This window comes from Trachypithecus francoisi, unplaced genomic scaffold (genome assembly GCF_009764315.1).
Source record: "Trachypithecus francoisi isolate TF-2019V2 unplaced genomic scaffold, Tfra_2.0 Lachesis_group2, whole genome shotgun sequence".
In the NCBI taxonomy this organism is placed as follows: domain Eukaryota; kingdom Metazoa; phylum Chordata; class Mammalia; order Primates; family Cercopithecidae; genus Trachypithecus; species Trachypithecus francoisi.
The window spans coordinates 101,464,152-101,478,383 of NW_022681465.1; the positions used below are offsets into that span (position 1 = coordinate 101,464,152).

At 41.9% G+C, this 14,232-nt stretch overlaps 1 protein-coding gene across 4 annotated transcripts in view; it reads left to right on the forward strand.

The window, feature by feature from the left end:
• The window catches only part of OCLN (occludin), a 61,762-nt gene that overhangs the window by 20,411 nt on the left and 27,119 nt on the right, over positions 1 to 14,232 (forward strand). For all 4 annotated transcript variants that reach the window (XM_033179800.1, XM_033179799.1, XM_033179802.1 and 1 more), the window contains exon 4: positions 1,301 to 1,462. In XM_033179800.1, coding sequence (XP_033035691.1) covers positions 1,301 to 1,462 — 162 coding nt within the window. The remainder of the gene's footprint in view (positions 1 to 1,300; positions 1,463 to 14,232) is intronic.

The following is a 14,232-nucleotide window of genomic DNA, read 5'->3' on the forward strand; positions in this document are numbered from 1 at the left end:
ATTGTCGTCGTTACAATTACAAGTCTTTTGATTCATGAACATAAGATGTCTTTCGATTTATGTAGGTCTTGTTAAACTTCTTTTAATGTGTTTTATAGTTTTCAGAGTGTAAGTATGTTTAAAAGCTATGCACGTGATTCAAATGTGCAGGTTGAGGTTGAGAAACCTACCTCAGTAACCATGAGTCATCCTGATTATATTAACATCTGAAACATTTCTGAGTTACTAATCTTTTTTCCCTTGTTTTCCTTTTTTCTTACACTGACTTAGGAATTCCCATTCCTGAATGAGTCACTCCTTTGGAGTTAGACCTCTAGTATCTGTTTGCCATTATTTTGAAGACAGAAGGTTTTCCCTGCAGATGTAGGTTTTCACAGTGCTCGTTGTTGCCATTTAGACATGTCCATGTTAGATAGGGACTGAGGGTTGGTACTCCTATCCTATCACACCCCCATCCATCCCTCTTAGTTCTCTTACTACTTGAAACTTGTAGTCTTTGAAAAATAATGTCACTGTCAGACAGCTGGAAGGAGAGCCTCTTGTTCCCATTAGCAGACATCCAGGGCAGAGGCCTGGTACTTCCCTCAACTTCAAGTGCCTCCCAGGCCAATATACCATTTAATATCCTATCACTGCAGGGAGAACTGTTAAGGGTAGGAAGTTTCTTTGTCACAGGGCCCTTTCTAGGAAGTATGCAAGACTCCTAAAACAGAAACCTACCAGACCAAATGAATCATTAGTCAATTTGCTACTTATAGCTTGATTAGATCCATGTCTTCATCATTTTTGGTAAGATAGAGATCTGTGGACTGAAATTTACATTCATTGTAAAAAGGCTTGCCAAGCATGTGTTCTGAACAAGATTACAAGCATGATTGGCTATTTTAAAGCTTTTGAATAGCATTTTTCAGGCCCTTTAGAAGTATACCAGTGATTGAGTTACTTTACTGGCCATTCTCATCTGTTTATAAAACTGTGGCCCATAGATGCACAAGCTTTGGAACTAGTTTTCTACAGCTCTGAAATGAGGGTGATGATTGATAGTTTTTAACGTTAGGCATTTTCTGAGGATTGAATCAAGTAGTATATATGTGTGTACATTTGCTGGCCTTAGCCCAGTTAGTGTGGGTTAGGTTTTATGATATGCTGAAATGTAACTATTTGCTTCAGTTTTCTATAAGTTAAACCACATGGATTTAGTAGGGCCTTAGGTAGATAAGGGTTTTAATAGTATGTAGAGGGTGAATTGTGATTAAGTAATTAAAATCTAATTATGCCAATATTTTTCACCCCTTTTTAGGCCATTGCCATTGTACTGGGTTTCATGATTATTGTGGCTTTTGCTTTAATAATTTTCTTTGCTGTGAAAACTCGAAGAAAGATGGACAGGTATGACAAGTCCAATATTTTGTGGGACAAGGAACACATTTATGAAGAGCAGTCCCCCAATGTCGAGGAGTGGGTAAGTGTTAAAAAAAATAACTTTACATCTTTTATTAAAGCCCCAAATTTGTGTCTGAATTTTTAGTGCTTTGTTAAACTTTATTCTTATAATTAATGTTTGTATATGTTGCAAAAGTTGTTGCATTGGTTTTTACTCAGAATTTTAAGAGGGTGGGCTAAGTGGAAGTGGTTTTACTAAAAGGTGAAAATCAGTCCGTTTTCAAGGAGTGAATCTAGGTTTTGAAAAGAAATGGCTTCTAAAAAAATCATGCAGAACTTGTTTTTTGCAAAACAAAAACTGCTTCTTCCCCTACTGCCTTTGATTTTTCTGCTTATTATTTTGGAGATAAACAGAAACCATTGCCAAGGGTGCTCTCTTGGGTCAAGATTGGCAAGGGTGTTTTTGGAATAGCAGGTGGCAGGCCTTTTAAACTTTTGACATAGATAACAGCATGACAAACCACAGTGACTAATTCTGAGTTAACATTATGAAATACTTCAGTGAGGCAAAGACAGATTAGAACAATTTCCTTTTAAAAATATATACTATTAATCTTACCAGGCTTCCTACATGATGTGATTTGCTGAAAGCCTGGAAAGTTCCTCTCTTTAAAAATGCCTCCCAAATGAGTGTTAGTAAACTGTCTTTAGAGATGTTTAGAGGCCAGGTGTGGTGGCTCACACTTGGAATCCCAGCACTTAGAGAAGCCAAGGTGGGAGGATCACTTGAGTCCAGGAGTTTGAGAACAACCTGGGCAACGTAATTGGACCCTGTCTCTACAAAAAATTAAAAAAAAAAATTAGCTGGGCTTGATGGTGTATGCTGGTAGTCCCAGCTACTCAGGAGGCTGAGGTAGGAGAATCACCCGAGCATGGGAGGTTGAAGCTGCAGTGAGCTGTGATTCTGCCACTGGCACTCTTGCCTGGGTGGCAGAGTGAGACCCTGTCTCGGAAAAAATAAAAACAAAAAGATGTTTGGAGTGAAACTTTTTCTAAGAAATCCTGTTAGGGTCCTGTTAGAAGCTACCTCAGAAACTGACATCACAGGGTTCTTTGAGCAGATTGATTGATTGTCATGAAGGTATTGCCACTGGTTCCCGGGGAGGTTTATTTTGGCCTCTGGGAGTGCGGTGGGGAGTGGGCTGGCTAAAGATGGATGCTGGCTGCTGCTGGTCAGGTCTAGGGTAAAGACATTAATATCTTTTTTTTTTTTTTGAGACGGAGTCTGGCTCTGTTGCTCAGGCTGGAGTACAGTGGTACAATATCGGCTCACTGCAACCTCCACCTCCCGGGTTCAAGCAATTCTCCTGCCTCAGCTTCCCAAGTAGCTAGGACTACAGGTGCATACCACCACAACTGATTAGTTCTTTTGTATTTTTAGGAGAGACGGGGTTTCACCATGTTGGCCAGGCTGGTCTCGAACTCCTGACCTCAAGTGATCTGCCTGCCTTGGCCTCCCAAAGTGCTGGGATTATAGGCGAGACATTACTATCTTGAAGGCTTAGCTCTAACATTCTATAAGTCTGATTTTTAAGGGAATCTGGGAAGATAGATGAATTTTTTTTCTGGTTAATTAAGGAGCAAAAATGAAGCAGTCTTAGGAAAGCCAAGAAGGCCGTGGTATGTATTCACCACTGAGATGATAGTTCTTGTGTCCCTGCCCTTGATTCGAAGCCCTGGTTTTTTTCCCCCTGGCTTTAACATGATAAGGTGTTAGGAAGTGTTTTCTTTCGACCTTTACCTCCAGGCAAGGCCACCTGTAGCTGGAATAGGACAGGTCTGTATTAGAAGCTATGAAGTAAATGTTTCGCTGAGAGTTTCTGGGTGTGTTAGTTTTCATTGGCAGTTAGATTTGTTTACTTAAGGTTTCAAGAGGCTTAAAAACAAACCCAACGCAAGGGAGACCAATGCCAGTAATATTTAAAGAGTGCCAGTGAACTTTGGCCTCTCATCTGATTTACTATCATGTAGGTTTAATCAGTTCTAGTTGCTTTTGATAACTTGGCAAAATAACTATTGTAACTTATGGAGGTGATGATGATTTAGGTGAAAGAACGACTTAGCTTTAAAAAAGGTATTATTTTAATAAAATTCCTCCTTGAACCTCTGGAAATTTGATACCCTGTGGGTTGTTGCACATGGACTTCATTGTTTCTCTCCAGTAACAAGTATTTTCATTGTTATGTAAAAGAACTGTCTGTTGAATAGCAGATATGATTTTGCCCAGACTAATGTTTTATGTGATACTTAACCAGAGGCAAATTCCTCGTTTCTTTTCCTCTCCCCTTCAGTTTTCTGAACTGAAATGCCTTAGAAAGCCTATTTAAAATAAATTATTTGGAGGTGGTTTAACCACTGGTATTTTGCCTTTCTTTCTGTTCTCCCCTCACCTGCCCAAGTTCATGTCGCGGAATTCAATACCACGTTCTCATTCTTTCCTTAATTGATGGCAACAGGCAGATGTAGCCTGTTACTCGTTTCTGCTTGAATTAGTTTCACTCTGATAATGTGGCTATCGCTGTGGAATTGTGTCATCCTGCATCGAAACTGTTCACAGTGGAGTAGATTAGGGAGTTTTCTTCCTTTTGGTCATGAGAAATTAATATGAAAACAATTTCTACTTTTTTTTTTTTTTTTTTTTTGAGACGGAGTCTCGCTCTGTCGCCCAGGCTGGAGTGCAGTGGCCAGATCTCAGCTCACTGCAAGCTCCGCCTCCCGGGTTTATGCCATTCTCCTGCCTCAGCCTCCCGAGTAGCTGGGACTACAGGCGTCCGCCACCTTGCCTGGCTAGTTTTTTTTTTTTTTGTATTTTTCAGTAGAGACGGGGTTTCACCAGGTTAGCCAGGATGGTCTCGGATCTCCTGACCTCATGATCCGCCCGTCTCGGCCTCCCAAAGTGCTGGGATTACAGGCTTGAGCCACCACGACTGGCCAATTTCTACTTAAAGTAATGGACAAGAATCTGTAATTAACTACTTGCACTAAAGGAGAATTAAAATTTGGGTTTTATTGATTACAAAGAGCCGAGACAGGTTACTCCCCGAATAGCTAATAATGGTTGATTTGGGGGAAAAAGAAAAACTCAAGTCTGTAATCCCAGTACTTGCGAGGCCAAGGAGGATCACTTGAGCCCAGGAGTTTAAGACCATCTGGGGCAACATGGCAAGACCCTGTATCTACAAAAAATTAAAAAAATTAGCTGGACGTGGGCACAGGTGCCTGTAGTCCCAGCTACTTGGGAAGCTGAGGTGGGAGGAATGCTGGAGCCTGGGAGGTCAAGGCTGCAGTGAGCCATGATCTCGCCACTGCCCTCCAGCCTGGGTGACAGAATGAGACCCTGTCTCAAAAAAGCAAAACAAAAAATTGCTACAGTAACAATTAACTACTCAATATTAGTTTAATCCCTCCTTACAGATTGCGGTCGGTCTATTATGTTGCTAAATCTTACTGCCTGCCTTCTTGGATTTTTAGCATCTTCAGGATTATAACACGCCCCCTGCCCCCCCACCTCTCAGAGCAGAGGGTAGTCAAAAGCTGTGCCTTCAGTGTTTAAAACAGGTTTTAGGCCGGGCGCGGTGGCTCAAGCCTGTAATCCCAGCACTTTGGGAGGCCGAGACGGGCGGATCACGAGGTCAGGAGATCGAGACCATCCTGGCTAACACAGTGAAACTCCGTCTCTACTAAAAAATACAAAAAACTAGCTGGGCGAGGTGGCGGGCGCCTGTAGTCCCAGCTACTTGGGAGGCTGAGGCAGGAGAATGGCATGATGAATCCAGGAGGCGGAGCTTGCAGTGAGCCGAGATCTGGCCACTGCACTCCAGCCTGGGCGACAGAGCAAGACTCCATCTCAAAAACAAAAACAAAAACAGGTTTTAGCCCTTTTGTATAATCTGTGAGAAAACTTAGAGTTTTATAATTCCCTGTCCCTGTTGGCTGAACACAGTGGTTTCTCTGCCCTTCTTAGGGCTTTTTAGTGTTGTTGCTTTTTTCTCTTCCTTTTTCTGGATATCTTGTTCCTTGTAAAATAAACAGCTCATGTTTGCACACTGCTTGGTTTATAACCTGGTCTTTTATAGTCACTCAGATGGATACTAGTTTGTATTTGAAATGTTTTAAGATTTGTTTAATTAAACTTTGCAGGTCTTTGTTTTGTTCTGCCCTCAAATTTCAGATCTGATTTTTTAAGTTAAATATTATGTTTGTTTAAATATGGATGATTTGGAAAACACAGTGAAGTGCAGCCATTCCTTGGTATACTCGGGGTTGGTTCCAGGACCCCCATGCATATTCAACTCCTGTAGTTGGTGGAACCCACATGTATGAAAAATTGGCCCTCTGGATACCCGGGTTTTGCATCCCGCCAATACTGTTTTCCATCTGTGTTTAGTTGAAAAAAATCCACATATATGTGGACCCATGCAGTTCCAACCTGGTTGTTCAAGGGACGACTGTATGAAGTAATTTTTTGTTTGTTTGTTTGTTTTGAGACAAAGTCTCACTCTGTTGCCAGGCTGGAGTGCAATGGCACGATTTCAGCTCACTGCAACCTCCCGCTCCCAGGTTCAAGTAGTTCTCCTGCTTCAGCCTCCCAAGTAGCTGGGATTACAGGTGCCTGCCACCATGCTCAGCTAATTTTTGTATGTTTAGTAGAGATAGAGTTTCATCATGTTGGCCAGGCTGGTCTCAAACTTCTGACCTCAGGTGATCCTCCTGCCTCGGCCTCCCAAAGTGCTAGGATTATAGGCATGAGCCACCATGCCTGGCCTATATAAAGAAAATTATGTCAACTTCAGTTAGCACTTGGGGTACTTTTTTTTTTTTGGCGGGGGGAGAAGGAGTCTTGCTCTGTTGTCCAGGCTAGAGTACAATGGCACTATCTCAGCTCACTGCAACCTCCGCCTCCTGGGTTAAAGCGATTTTCCTGCCTCAGCCTCCCAAGTAGCTGGGATTACAGGCACCTGCCACCATGCCTGGCTAATTTTTGTATTTTTAGTGGAGACGGGGTTTCTCCATCTTGGCCAGGCTGGCCTCGAACTCCTGAGCACGTGATCCATGCGCCTCCACCTCCCAAAGTGCTGGGATTACGGGTGTGAGCCACCATGCCTGACCCAGGGTACTTTCTTTAATCATCTTTTTCCTTTCCTACTTCTTACTCTAAATCAGAAATATGGTCATACTCTCTTGAATTTTTTTTTTAATTTTGTTAATATTTATTTAGAGACAGGGTGTAGCTCTGTCACCTGTGTTGGAGTGCAGTGGTGCAGTCATAGCTCACTGCAGCCTCAAACTGGTTAATATTTGTAAAATACTTAGTATAATACCTTGTATATGGTAAATAATGTAATGTTGTTATTTTTAATAATTTGGTGGTCTTTTTGCTTTTTGTTTTGAGATGGAGTCTTGCTCTGTCGCCCAGGCTGGAGTGCAGTGGCGCGGTCTCAGCTCACTACAACCTCCACCTCCTGGGTTCAAGTGATTCTCTTGCCTCAGACTCCTGAGTAGCTGGGATTACAGGCGCACACCACCATGTCTAGCTAATTTTTGTACTTTTTTTTTTTTGAGACGAAGTCTCGCTCTGTCGCCCAGGCTGGAGTGCAGTGGCCAGATCTCAGCCCACTGCAAGCTCCGCCTTCCGTGTTCACGCCATTCTCCTGACTCAGCTTCCCGAGTAGCTGGGACTACAGGCGCCCACCACCTCGCCCGGCTAATTTTTTGTGTTTTTAGTAGAGACGGGGTTTCACCATGTTAGCCAGGATAGTCTTGATCTCCTGACCTTGTGATCTGCCCGTCTCGGCCTCCCAAAGTGCTGGGATTACAGGCTTGAGCCACCGCGCCTGGCCTGTACTTTTAGTAGAGATGGGGTTTCACCACGTTGGTTGAACTCCTGACCTCAGGTGATCCACCTGCCTTGGCCTCCCAAAGTGCTGGGATTACAGGCATGAGCCATTGTGCCCAGGCAATTTTGTGTTATTTTAAAACCAAAAATAGGATCATAATGTACACATTATGTGCAGTTTGCTTTTTAAAAAACTTTGTTTTGTGAACATCTTTCCAAGTCTGTCAGCACACAGACCTAATTGCTCTTAGCAGCTGGGTGGTATTTCATAGTATGAGTACACAATGATTCATTCTCCTATTTATGGATGTTTTAATTGTGTTCGGTTTACTATTATAGATAATGCTACAGTGAACATTCTCTCACATGTCTTTATGCACTCTTGCTAGTGTTTGTGTAAGATAAATTTCCAGAGCTAGTCATCGAGTGTGCACACTTAAAATTTTACTAGGTTAGCTGGGCATGGTGGCTCGACTGTAGTCCCAGCTATTCAGGAGGATGAGACAGGAGGATCTCTTGAGCTCAAGAGTTTGAGGCTTCAGTGAGCTATGGTTGTGTCACTGTACTCCAGCTCAGGCAATATTGCTCCGCAAGACCCTATCTCTTGAAAAAAAGCATTTTACGAGGGATTACCAAGTTGAATTGTTTTTAAAAGCTCTGCAAGTTCTACTAACCCTAATGGTATATGAAATTGCTCAGTTCCCAACATTTTTTTTCTGCTCTGGTTATTATCTGTCATTCATTTTTGTTAATCCAGTAAGTAAAAATAAAGTTTCATTTTCAAAATTTGGTGATTAAGCATATGCTTATTTCCTGTTCTTCATCACTTGATGTCTTCAGAGCATAGCTTATTTTTCTGTGATTGTTCGTTCTTTCCTGACTGGAGTTTTTTATATTATGGATATTAATATTTTGTCTTATTGATGATAATTTCTCACACATTATTGTGGTCTTTCACCTTTGTCTACAGCGTTTTTTTGTTTGTTTTAAGAGAGGGTCTCACTATGTTGTCAGGCTGGTTTTGAACTCCTGGCCTCAAGTGATCCTTGTGCCTTGGCCTCCCAAAGTGTTGGGATTGCAGGCATTTGCCACCGTGCCCAGACTTCTTATTTTTTTTAATGTACCTATATTTTTTGTCTGTTTCTTTATGGCTTCTACATATCTTTGTTCCTAGAAAGTTTTATACCCCCTTCAAGGTTTAAATAATAACCTCCTATAGTTTCTTTGGTATCTTAAAGTTTTGTTTTTTTACCCCATGTGTACTAAATGTGTGTAGAGGGTTGAGTTAAACATATGTCAGTCCTTGGTACATTTTAACATCCTTGATTGGTGTAATGTTCCTCTCTCATGTTTCTTGTTTTTGTTTTTGCCCAATCTAAACCTTTAAGATCACCAGAAGCTTTAGACCACCAGAAACTTGTTTTTTTAAACAGCTTTATTGAGGTACAATTTATATACCATAAATAGTAATCACCCATAAACATTTACAGTAATTTTTAGCAAACTTAGAAGTGTCATGCACCCAATCCAGTTTTTGTGTTTTTGTTTCTGTTTTTTTAACATCCAGGATATACAATGGACCACTCCCCTTGTTTTTGAAGATAAACGTTTCATTTTAGAATACTTTTATTAATAGATTTACAGAAAAGTTGCAATTATAGTACGATGGATTTCTGTATACCATGGCACTCAGTTTTCCCTTTTGTTTTTTTTTCTTGAGACAAAGTCTCACTCTGTTGTCCAGGCCAGAGTGCAGTGGTACAACCATAGCTCACTACAGCCTTGACTGCTGGGCTCAAATCAAGCAGTCCTCCCACCTCAGCCTCCCAAGTAACTGGGACTATAGGCACATGCCAGTATTCCTGGCTGACCTTTTTTTTTTTTTTTTTTTTTAAAGTAGAGACAGAGTTCCCTATGTTGCCCAGGCTAGTCTTGAACTCCTGAACTCATGCAGTTCTCCTGGCTTGGCCTCCCAAAGTGGTGGGATTACAGGTGTGAGCCACTACACACAGTGCAGCTAGTTGTCCTTATTGTTAACATCCTACATTAGTATGGTGCATTTGTCACCACTAATGGACCAATATTGATATTTGCTATTAACCAAATGTCATAACTTTATTCAGATTGAGAAGCTTGTTTTTTTATTATAATATGAGATAAACATTAACTTAATTTTGTTCCCAAATGGTCAACTTGAATAATACTGAAATTGTGTTTTCTGAAATTTTACATTTTTTGGTGAAAATTGAGTCTTTTGATTATTATTCTTCCTTTTTTGAACACATTTTGGCCAGAATAATTGTGTAAAAGGGGGCTATTAAGCCATTTTGTAACAGTATATGATAATATTTTTAGAGAATAGACAAAATTGGTGTTGAAGTTAAATTTGGTTTTATATTAACAGAAAAGCATTTTCATCCGCATGCCTGGGGTCACATATGGGTGACAAAGCCAGGATTAGAACCCTAATGGAGCATTTCCATGCCAATAGATTCTTAGGAAAAACCTTAATGATTACCTTTTTTTTTTTTTTTTTTTAAATTATTTTTTGAGATGGAGTCTTGCTCTGTCACACAGGCTAGAGTGCAGTGGCGTGATCTCAGCTCACTGCAACCTCCACCTCCTGGATTCAAGCGATTCTCCTTCCTCAGCCTCCCGAGTAGCTGGGATTACAGGCGCCCGCCACCACACCCGGCTAATTTTTGTATTTTTAGTAGAGATGGGGTTTCGCCATGTTGGCCAGGCTGGTCTCAAACTCCTGACCTCAAGTGATCCATCCGCCTCAGCCTCACAAAGTGCTGGGGTTACAGGTGTAAGCCACGGTGCCCAGCCAATGATTACCTTTTTAAAAACTGGACTTTAAGGCTGAGCACAGTGGCTGACACTTGTAATCCCAGCACTTTGGGAGGCCAAGGTGCGTGGATCACTTGAGGTCAGGAGTTTGACACCAGCCTGGCCAACATGGTGAAACCCCATCTCTACTGAAAATACAAAATTAGCAGGGCCTAGTGGCACACGCCTCTAGTCCCAGCTACTCTGAAGGCTGAGGTGGGAAATCCACCTGAACCTGGTAGGTGGAGGTTGCAGTGAGCCGAGATGTGCCACTGCAACCTCTCGGTGACAAAGTGAGACTGGGTGACAAAGTGAGACTCTGTCTCTAAAAACAAAAACTGGACTTCAGGTGCACAGAAATAGATTAATTCAAGTCTTAGCTTATGACATGATCACCTTTAGTCCATGCATAGCATTCCTGGTACGTTTATTGTTCCATAATGAACACCTGCAGATCTACCATCCCACCTAATAATTACAATACATTATTAAGTTACATTATACAGTTTTCACTCTCTCATCTACCTGCCCCTAGAGGTAGGCTGTCTAGAATTTTGAGTTTATTATAATTTGCTTTTTTACCTATGTATATGTATAACTTAGCAATACATAATTTTGTTTTGGGTGTTTTTTAACTTTGTAGAAGGTGTACCTGCATGTAGTGTCTTGGCATTTGCCTTTTTACTGAGAGTTAGGTTATAGATTAATGCATGTTGATGGAGCTGAAGTCCATCTGATGTCGCCATTGTCTGGTCCTCTATTTTATAACATTTCATAGCAGTTTGTCCAGTTTCCTTTTAATGGGGTTTTGGATTATTAAAACCATTACAAATGCCATGAACGTTTTTATTTTTTATTTATTTTTTTTGAGATAGTGTCTCGCTCTGTTGCCTGGGCTGGAGTGTAGTGGCATGATCTTGGCTCACTGTAACCTCCGCCTCCCAGGTTCGAGCAATTCTCCCACTTCAGCCTCCAAAGTAGCTGGGATTACAGGCGTATGCCACCACAGCTGGCTAATTTTTGTATTTTCAGTAGGGACAGGGTTTTGCCATGTTGGCCAGGCTGGTCTCAAACTCCTGACCTTAAGTGATCCACCTGCCTTGGCCTCCCAAAGTGCTGGAATTACAGGCGTGAGTGACCCTGCCTGGCCCTATGAACATTTTTAAATCACCTATACTTGTGAACATTTCTCTTGGCTATGTACCTAAGAGTGGAGCTTCTGGGATGTAGCATTTGTGGGTATACATTTCTTTCTTTCTTTTTTTTTTTTTTTTGAGTCGGGGTCTCACTCTGTCACCCAGACTGGAGTGCAGTGGTGCGATCTCAGCTCACTGCAAGCTCCGCCTCCCGGGTTCACGCCATTCTCCTGCCTCAGCCTCCTGAGTAGCTGGGACTACAGGTGCCCGCCACCATGCCTGCCTAATTTTTTGTATTTTTAGTAGAGATGGAGTTTCACCATGTTAGCCAGGATGGTCTCGATCTCCTGACCTCGTGATCCGCCCGCCTCGGCCTCCCAAAGTGCTGGGATTACAGGCGTGAGCCACTGTGCCCGGCCTGTGAGTGTACCTTTCTATAAAACAATGCCAAGTTATTTTTCATATATAATCTAAACAAGCAACTCTTGGTGGTGTTAGAGTTTATAATATTTTCCAGTCAAAAGTGTAAAAGTGTATCACTGTTGTCTTGGTTTATATTTCTTCTGAACATGTCATGTTTATTGGCCTAATGTGTTTTCTCTTCTACTTTTTACCTTTTGGCAATTGCTGAGGTGGCAAAACTCAACCAGTTTCTCTGATACTTTTGATTTTTATAAGCATTTTGATGGGGTGAAGGTCAACTTTTCCTGAGGAAGTATAGTCTATTGCCTGATGATTAGTGTCCTTTTCACAAATGACTAACCCTTTATAGATATGACAAGCCAAAGTGCCTTCTCGCCTTTATTTAGGGAAAGATGTGTTCCTTCCCTTTTCCACTGTGTTGTTGGCATGATAGAGGTCCTTCTCAGGGTTGAGAATCAATTAATGTTTCTATTGTGATATAAGTAGGTACCCTCAGCTGTTGTCATGCCGAGTGAACCTTCTCACTGTTGCTCTAGGTTATTTTATGATACCTGGGCCACAAAACCAGGCACTGTCAGGTTTGTGCATCATTGCAGGCAAACGAGACCCATAACTTGTATGTCTTTACAAGATACAGTGATCTGCAGCATCGAAGAGAATTGTGTCTACCTCAGTGGTTCTCAAACTTTTGCAGGCAACAGAGTCACCTGGAGGGCTCATTGAAACAGCCCACTCACTCCCACCCTGGAGTTTATGATGCGCTCGCTATGCCTGGGTGGGGCGTAGGTCGGTAATATTAATGTAGCTGGTCTGGGGACTGTATTTTGAGAACCGCTATTTTATAGATTCAAGCTGCAACCATTAAACTGTAAGCAAGTTATCATTACATCATGGCATACTTGGAAAATGGTAACTTAGTACAAGATACTGGAGTAAACTGAGGGGGATCTGGAACTGCAGATGATTGGCTCACAGGCTGGACTACCAAAGACATCGTGGCACACCTGTTGAAAAACTCTGGCATGAGGTACAGGTATATTTGACAGTCTGAAATTCACAGGGATTTTCATTTAAGTAAGGGGCCTTGAATGAGATCATTGATAAGCCTCATTGAGTACAAGGTTTTTCTACCTCATCCTCTTCCAGAGCTCTAATAACTTGTTGACTCTCAGGGAATTTCAGAATTTACCTTTGCTGGTGTCAACCTAAAGATGACACAATTATAAATTTAGAAAGAATCTCCAGCTGTGAAAGGGAAGAAGAAAGTAGAAAGGAGACTGTTTATTATAAAGGGTTACAACCTGCAAGGTGGCCATCCTTGGCAGTCTTGGAAGCGTGGCTTCTGGCAGACACTGAAAGGCACTTAGAATGAGATGGAGTTGGGACAAGAGCTTAATGCTGAACAGGTTGACCATACATTCCTATTCAATAGGTTATAGGAGGAGCTATGAATATCCATGAATGGGGTCCTCATGCATGCGTAATGAACAAACATTCATGTTACATGCATCCCACGTTCACTTTGGGGTGGAGACTTAACATTTAGATGTATTACAATTAGACCCTGTACATCAAAAGATGAAGCAGGGGCCGGGCACGGTGGCTCCCGCCTGTAATCCCAGCACTTTGGGAGGCCGAGGCAGGTGGATCACCTGAGGTCAGGAGTTCAAGACCAGCTGGCCAACATGGTGAAACTCCTTCTCTTTAAAAATATAAAAATTAGCTGGGTGTGGTGGTGGGCGCCTGTAATCCCAGCTACTTGGGAGGCTGAGGCAGGAGAACTGCTTGAACCCAGGAGACGGTGGTTGCAGTGAGCCAACACAGTGCCACTGCACTCCATCCTGGGCAAGAAAGTGAGACTTTGTCTCAAAAAAAAAAAAAAGGTGAAACAGGAACACAAGGCGCTCACATGCAGCCTCTGCAAGCTGGCCAGAACCACTCTGATCGGGAGGAAGTTACTGAAATCAGTTTCTTGTTCAGTCAAAGCTGTATGGCTTGTGGAACAGGGGTCAGTCAGTATCTGTTGGTGGATGAGCTGTGGTTGTTTTCTTTTTGTATTTTTTTGTAAGTTTTTATTTTTAATTTTTGTGGGTACATAGTAGGCTTATGCAATTGCTTTAATCTTGCTTATCTTGAGGCCAGTGCTTGTTTGGCTGCTGGAGAAAAAGAATAACCTTATTATGGTAGTTAGAACATAGTGTATGGTTAGGACAAATATAGGGGTGTGGGATTTAACCCTTGTCTGGCATGGCCTTAGGTCTTGTTTATAACTTGGTGTTTTATTGCCACAAAGAGTCTGTTTCTATCAATCTTGATGATCTCTATGTTAACATGAATGCTAGTCAGTTGTGCCTGAACCACAAAAAGGAGGGAGTAAATGAGTTGTGTCTGATCTCCCATTCTCTCATGGCCAGGAACTCAGTTAAGATTTCTCTGAAGCACTCTTGGCCAAAAGGGGGTCTCTCGGTTGGGGGCTTAGGATTTTATTTATAGTTCTCATTGGTCTATATTATTAGTATTTTTGGACAGCGTGTAGTTGGGTAGGGGCAATTTGTTTCCTAA